The 7,562-nt window shown below is 35.9% G+C and overlaps 1 protein-coding gene across 1 annotated transcript; it reads left to right on the top strand.

Annotated features, from left to right (window-relative positions):
• The first annotated feature begins 639 nt into the window (after positions 1–639).
• On the top strand, positions 640–5,025 carry LOC120447852 (homeobox protein MSH-D). The gene is made up of 3 exons (XM_039629460.1): positions 640–801; positions 4,419–4,616; positions 4,688–5,025. The coding sequence occupies exons 1-3, from the start codon at positions 645–647 to the stop codon at positions 5,023–5,025; spliced, it is 693 nt and encodes a 230-aa protein (XP_039485394.1). The 5' UTR covers positions 640–644.
• The last annotated feature ends 2,537 nt before the right edge of the window (positions 5,026–7,562 follow it).

Raw genomic sequence — 7,562 nt, 5'->3', positions numbered from 1 at the left:
GCTCTCTCGAGCTTTCAAACAAATCTGCCACGCCTTTTAAAAAAGTTTTGACTTTTTTCGTTTTATTATTTCTTATTCCAATCTTTATCGGTACACCAAACACATATTGGTCACACCCACAAAACGGTCAAAGATGTCACGACAAAACTTTTGACTTTTTTAAATTTTATTATTTTTCTTGCCAGATTTGATCGACATTTCTCAATTTCTAAACATTTAGCACTCCCACTAGTTGAGTACCAGGTATATGATAGTTGAGGAACATCACTCTCTTGGTTATTGTACAATAGGGTCAACTTCTGTGTGCAGGAAGAAATTGTAAGTGAAAAAGTAATGTGTCTGCCCTAATATCTTATTGTTCCCTAATTAAGTGACAAATTAACACATTAATTTATTTGTTCGCGTACAATGTTTTTGTACACATATATACTATACATACTTCAAGAAACTAAGCAAGCAGATTGATTGGTTGTTGACTGGCCCATGTTGATGGTAATTCTCATTAGTACATTTTAGGCATCTGAATAACGATGTGTGAATTCTGGGCGGGGCTCGAGCTTTAAACCGCTAAATCGTATAGGGGAATTTTTGTATTTTTACAGTCAACATTTTAAACTCCAGTTGTAGTCACACTGAAGACAAAGATGAATCCGCAGCTGTTAAGTTCTTGTATTGGCAAAAGTATAAAAATAAAAAAAAAGGAAAAGTTCGGAGCGTTTAGTATTGACAGCATTTTGAGCACTGCAGAGGCTAATTCAACGCTAAATAGCCTATCCATAGACAATGCAAATGCTATATCAAGTAAGAAAACTAAGTTGGTTATAAAAAAATAGTGATGCCTTTTATGCCTGTAAGCTTAAAGTTCTTTATTTGCTTTTCTAATCTTTAAATAACAGTTTATGTGAGTATGTATATGTATGTATAACTCACAAAAAAGTTGTATACTTAAATAAAATGTTTGCTTTCAAAGTTCTTATTATCAATAATATAATATTATACATAAATAATTTTTTATTTTTATTACATTCCTTGATTTTCAACAATAGGCAGAAAATATATATTACAAGGAAAAATTTATTTTATTTTAAAAGTAAAAGTCATTCTATAATCATATCGAAATGAAAGGATTTATGTTAGCATAAAAAGTATTTTTTATAACCGATATTTAAGACCTTATAAAAGACCTAGAAATGTGAATTCAAGTTGAATGAAATTAAGTTGACGAGTAAAAGATTTTAACAGTTTTTAACCGCCGGAAAAATCAATGTCGGCCATTTTTCAAAGTGTACAGTTTCTTACAAAACCTTTAAAAACGCTTAAACGGGGTTTTATCAATTTTTCAGATTCTTACATATTTTAAACCTTGAGATCTATATCTTTAGGGTAGTTGATGATTTGTTGGATATTACTCTTTTTAACATTTTTTTGTTTTTTTAGCTTCTTAGCAATCCTGTTGCTCATTTCAGCTATTCGGAAGAAAAATTGAGAAAGGAGAATAAGCAGCAAGAATTTGTTTCTGTATATATATAACGCGTAATTGGTTATTTAAAGGACATTTTTATACCCGTTACTCGTATAGTAAAAGGGTATACTAGATTCGTTGAAAAGTATGTAACAGGCAGAAGGAAGCGTTTCCGACAATATAAAGTATATATATTCTTGATCAGGATCAATAGCCAAGTCGATCTGGCCATGTCCGTCTGTCCGTCCGTCTGTCTGTTCGTATGAACGTCGAGATCTCAGGAACTACAAAAGCCAGAAAGTTGAGATAAGCATACAGACTACCAAGACATAGAAGCAGCGCAAGTTTGTCGATTCATGTTGCCACGCCCACAAACCGCCCAAAACGGCCACGCCCACACTTTTGAAAAATGTTTTAATATTTTTTCATTTTTGTATTAGTCTTGTAAATTTTTATCGATTTGCCAAAAAATTTGATATTTTTTCATTTTTGTATTAGTTTTGTAAATTTCTATCGATTTGCAGAAAAACTTTTTGCCACGCCCACTCTAACGCCCACAAACCGCCAAAAACTGTCAGCGTTGAAAACTCTTTCCCGCACTTCCACTAGCTGAATAGCGGGTATCAGATAGTCGGGGAACTCGACTATAACGTTCTCTCTTGTTCGTGTTGAAAAGAAGTCATAACTACTTCTTCTTTGATTTAATTATTCTCTTTGCTTTCAGATACATACACATGTTTTTACACATTCCATAGTGTGAAACCGAATAGTGCCGTAAGAAGTTTTTGTTCTTCAGAAGTGGATTTTTTTTATATTCCAGTTACTTTTAGTGTAAAACGGTTTACCGATTTGGTGAAAAGTATGTAAATGGTAGCAATAAGTGTTTCCGATAAAATATATATGTTCTTGATCAGAACCACTAGCCGAGTTAATCTGTCCGTCCGTATACATAAACGTTTTGGGAGCTATGCATACAGATTCTAGAGTAGTACCCTCGGCGTAAAATTTCGTGGCCACGCCGACAGGACGGCCAAAACTGCTCCGCCCACACATTTTGAAAAATTTTTTGGTTTTAATTTTTTATTAGTCTTGTATATGTCTAGTAACTCAGTTATGAGACGAAGACATTTAAAATTTTTCTTTTTCAATTTTAAAGTTAACTGAAACAAGTCATATCGGAGTCATTTTTTGAATATTGTTGAAGTGAGACTCAGTCAGACCTGAGACGTTTTTGTGTAATTTTTGCAAAAATTTGCACTTTGTCGGCTCTTTAGCATTCCAACAGTAAGATAAAGATTTGGAAAGTCATAGCTTATATAGACAAAAACGAATACGAACACTAATAATATATCCCGATTATGATAATATTAAAACCGAAATATTAAAAAACTGGTGTGCACAGAATTAAAACATTTACAAATCAACATCAAAAACTGTTTCCCCATTTATTTTACAAATATTACTATAGCAGCTACATTTATATATGTTTTATATGCTAGATCGATTCAGCCCGTCCCGACTTATATACTACTTGCTATATTCAAGCAGATAGCTTAAAAACATACATACATAGAAGAATACAAGAATATATTAATATAGTTTATATTATCGTAAATGTCTCATGTTATGTATACTTCTTTGTTATGTATTCGTTTAAATTATTTTCTTGGCACAATGTGTTTGTACACATACAGCTGCGATATACTATACATACTTTAAGACAAATATCTGGCAGATTGATTGGTTGTTGACTGATCACTTTTGATGGTAATTCTCATTATTTATATGTGATTTTTGGGCAGGGCTCAAGCTAAACAGCTAAATCGTATAGAGGAATTTGTAATGTACAGTCAACATTTTAAACTCCAGTTGTAGTCACACTGAAGACAAGGATGAATTCGCAACTCGAAGAGAACACATCGCGATTAAGTTCTTGTATTGGGAGCCTTTTTTTACTTTAAGCTAAAATAATAGTTTGTGTGACTATGTTGGACACCATGTTGTTGCTGGTATGTTTATTGCACGCCCAACAAAAGGATCATAAGCCTCGAAAAACTATCACGCCCACAAGTTTTTAAAAAGGTCATTAATTTTTATTCGTTCGTTTTAGTATTGCAAGTCGAAGTTGTAGGCGAGATATTTTACCTCATGCTTTGAAAACGAAAGCAAGATGAGTTTGCCATACAATGTACTATTTTAGTAGGTACAGTTTATTTATATTATATCGCCATGCACTAGCAAAAACTTTTATTTTGAATGATCGATATCTTTTGCAATACATCCGGCTATTTGGAATCCATGTTTATGTGCTGTATCTTTGCTTTATGTACTGTCATACCTGTTGTCCTGCTGTTACAGCTAAGTGGGCTTATTGTTCATATTCTTTATATTATCTGTGACAAAAAAATATTTTCCAATCTGACTCACGACAGTTAAAAAAACAAGAGAGAACGCCAAGCAGAGTTCCTCGACTATCAGATACCATTTACTTCCGATTGAAATTAACGCATACTCAACTGACTCTGCATTCAACCTCCAAATAGGGAAAGCGAAGAGAGCACAGCGGCAGGACCCGAATATTCTAACAACAATACTTAATCTAAGGCTTGTGACAAAAACATTTACCCCAAGACCACGGCTACGCCCACAAAATAACACATAGCAAAAATGTTTTTGGCGCCATTAAAGGTTTTAAAAATGGTGCTTTTTAATATTCATTTAAATGTCAAAAGTTTTTATTAGCGTAACCGACATTATCTGAGTACTTAAATAAATCGGCTTCTCTCGGTTTATAAAAACTTCATTATTGTCGACGAATCGAACCACTCAGCACTTTCGGTACTAGTAAGTTCGAAAATATTGATGAGCTGCGTATCAAACAGGACTCAATAAAGGTCCAATAAATACAAAACGTCTAAAATTTATTAAAAAATAATGAAGAATTTTCATATTTCAGGCGATGTACCGAAACTGTATGAATTTAGCTTTCCTCAGAGAGTTCAAAATAAAAAAACCCAATTTACAAATTTTGATTTATGCCACGGACACCCCCTCCAGATTCCCTTTACATTTGATGACAGCACTGTCTCGCGCTTTGTATGGCCAACAGACAATATTTTTCACTCTTACATAATCAACTCTACAAACTTCCAAGGTATGGTTTTTGATTTAAATAATTATAATCTTCACATTACACTTTAAAAATACCCGTTTTTTGTTCCAAAGAAAAACAAATGAGAAAGAAATTTACTGACAGAAAACCTCGTCAAGCCTATAGTGCCTCACAGCTGGAACGTCTTGAAAATGAGTTTCATTTAGACAAATATCTTAGCGTCAGCAAACGCGTTGAGCTGTCAAAGTCATTATCCTTGACGGAAGTTCAAGTAAAAACATGGTTTCAAAATCGTCGGACAAAATGGAAGAAACAGTTGACTTCGCGGTTAAAAATAGCACACAGACATGGACTATGGATACCTACCATTCCCATTACAACTTTTATTCCAAATACAAACTATGACAATATTGAAACCCATTTACAAATTATTAAATCTGAAATAAAATAATGGAAGCAAATAATTATATTCTTTTTATTCTCTTCTAGTTTTGTATGGGACAAAACCATGTTGTGATATTCGACTGGCGCTGAATATCTATTTATACCCGTTACTCGTAGAGTAAAAGGGTATACTAGATTCGTTGAAAAGTATGTAACAGGCAGGGAAGCGTTTTCGACCATATAAAGTATATATTTTCTTGATCAGGATCAATAGCCGAGTCGATTTGGCCATGTCCGTCCGTCTGTCCGTCTGTCTGTCCGTATGAACGTCGAGATCTCAGGAAATACAAAAGCTAGAAAATTGAGATTAAGCATACAGACTCCAGAGACATAGACGCAGCGCAAGTTTGTCGATTCAAGTTGCCACGCCCACTCTAACGCCCACAAACCGCCCAAAACTGCCACGCCCAACCTTTTGAAAAATGTTTAGATATTTTTTCATTTTTGTATTGGTCTTGTAAATTTCTATCGATTTGCCAAAAAACTTTCTGCCACGGCCACTATAACGCCCACAATCCGCCCGAAGCTGCCACGCCCACACTTTTGAAAATTGTTTAGATATTTTTTTATTTTTGTATTAGTCTTGTATATTTCTATCGATTTGCAGAAAAACTTTTTGCCATGCCCACTCTAACGCCCACAAACCGCCAAAAACTGTCAGTGTTGAAGACTCTCCTTCGCACTTCTACTAGCTGAGTAACGGGTATCAGATAGTCGGGGAACTCGACTATAGCGTTCTCTCTTGTTATACCCGTTACTCGTAGAGTAAAAGGGTATACTAGATTCGTTGAAACGTATGTAACAGGCATAAGGAAGCGTTTCCGACCATATAAAGTATATATATTCTTGATCAGGATCAATAGAGTCGATCTGGCCATGTCCGTCTGTCCGTCCGTCTGTCTGTCCGTCTGTCTGTCTGTCCGTCCGTATGAACGCTGAGATCAAAGGAACTACAAAAGCTAGAAAGTTTAATTTAGGCATACAGACTCCAGAGACATAGACGCAGCGCAAGTTTGTCGATTCATGTTGCCACGCCCACTATAACGCCCACAAACCGCCCAAAACTGCCATGCCCAACCTTTTGAAAAATGTTTAGATATTTTTTCATTTTTGTATTAGTCTTGTAAATTTCTATTGATTTGCCAAAACACTTTTTGCCACGCCCCCTCTAACGCCCACAATCCGCCAAAAACTGTCAGTGTTGAAGACTCTCCTTCGCACTTCTACTAGCTGAGTAACGGGTATCAGATAGTCGGGGAACTCGACTATAGCGTTCTCTCTTGTTATACCCGTTACTCGTAGAGTAAAAGGGTATACTAGATTCGTTGAAAAGTATGTAACAGGCAGAAGGAAGCGTTTCCGACCATATAAAGTATATATATTCTTGATCAGGATCAATAGCCGAGTCGATCTGGCCATGTCCGTCTGTCCGTCCGTCTGTCCGTCTGTCCGTCCGTCTGTCCGTCCGTATGAACGTCGAGATCTCAGGAACTACAAAAGCTAGAAAGTTGAGATTAAGTATACAGACTCCAGGGACATAGACGCAGCGCAAGTTTGTCGATTCAGGTTGCCACGCCCACTCTAACGCCCACAAACCGCCCAAAACTGCCACGCCCACACTTTTGAAAAATGTTTCGATATTTTTTCATTTTTGTATTGGTCTTGTAAATTTCTATCGATTTGCCAAAAAACTTTTTGCCACGCCCACTCTAACGCCCACAAACCGCTCAAAGCTGCTACGCCCACACTTTTGAAAAATGTTTTGATATTTTTTCATTTTTGTATTAGTCTTGTAAATTTCTATCGATTTGCCAAAAAACTTTCTGCCACGGCCACTATAACGCCTACAAACCGCCAAAAACTGTGTTTAAGACTCTCCTTCTCCCTTCCACTAGCTGAGTAACGGGTATCAGATAGTCGGGGAACTCGACTATAGCGTTCTCTCATGTTTTACAGCTTGTTTTGTGCAACTTTTTTTCAACTAAGCTAAACATTCCGTTCTGCAGTTTATCTTTGACTTCCACACTGCCTTTTTAAAAAAAATGGAATTCAATTTGAAAATATCACACGAGAAGTACCTATGGACAGGTGGCAAATACATAGTAAATAATCGAATATACAGATATCGATTAAATCAAATAACAAAATCAGATTTAACAAGAGAGAGTCGAGTTCCTCGGCTACCAGATATCCGTTAGTCAGCTAGTGGGTGCAAACTAAAAATTTCACAATGTGAAACACGATGAAACAAGGTGAACACTTAAAAGCGAAAACAATGGTATTCCATTTATGTGATGAACAATAACTATGCGCTACCAGCTGTTAGATATTTTCTTCCTCCTTCATGAGCTGACAGTTGATCGACAGATAATTCATTGTAAAGGTGAACAATCGCCAGTACATGCCGCCCCAATACTGGGTCCAGTATTAGCCATCCTTGCTTACGAATGAACGGTTTGCTATGGCTGTCTACGATCATCGTGCGTGTTGACCAATTTTTATTTTAAGCAACTGCAGTATAGTTTAGGGTGGGTAAGCGACATT

This window comes from Drosophila santomea, chromosome 3L (assembly GCF_016746245.2).
Source record: "Drosophila santomea strain STO CAGO 1482 chromosome 3L, Prin_Dsan_1.1, whole genome shotgun sequence".
In the NCBI taxonomy this organism is placed as follows: Eukaryota; Metazoa; Arthropoda; class Insecta; order Diptera; family Drosophilidae; genus Drosophila; species Drosophila santomea.
This window is presented reverse-complemented; position numbering and strand designations above follow the sequence as displayed.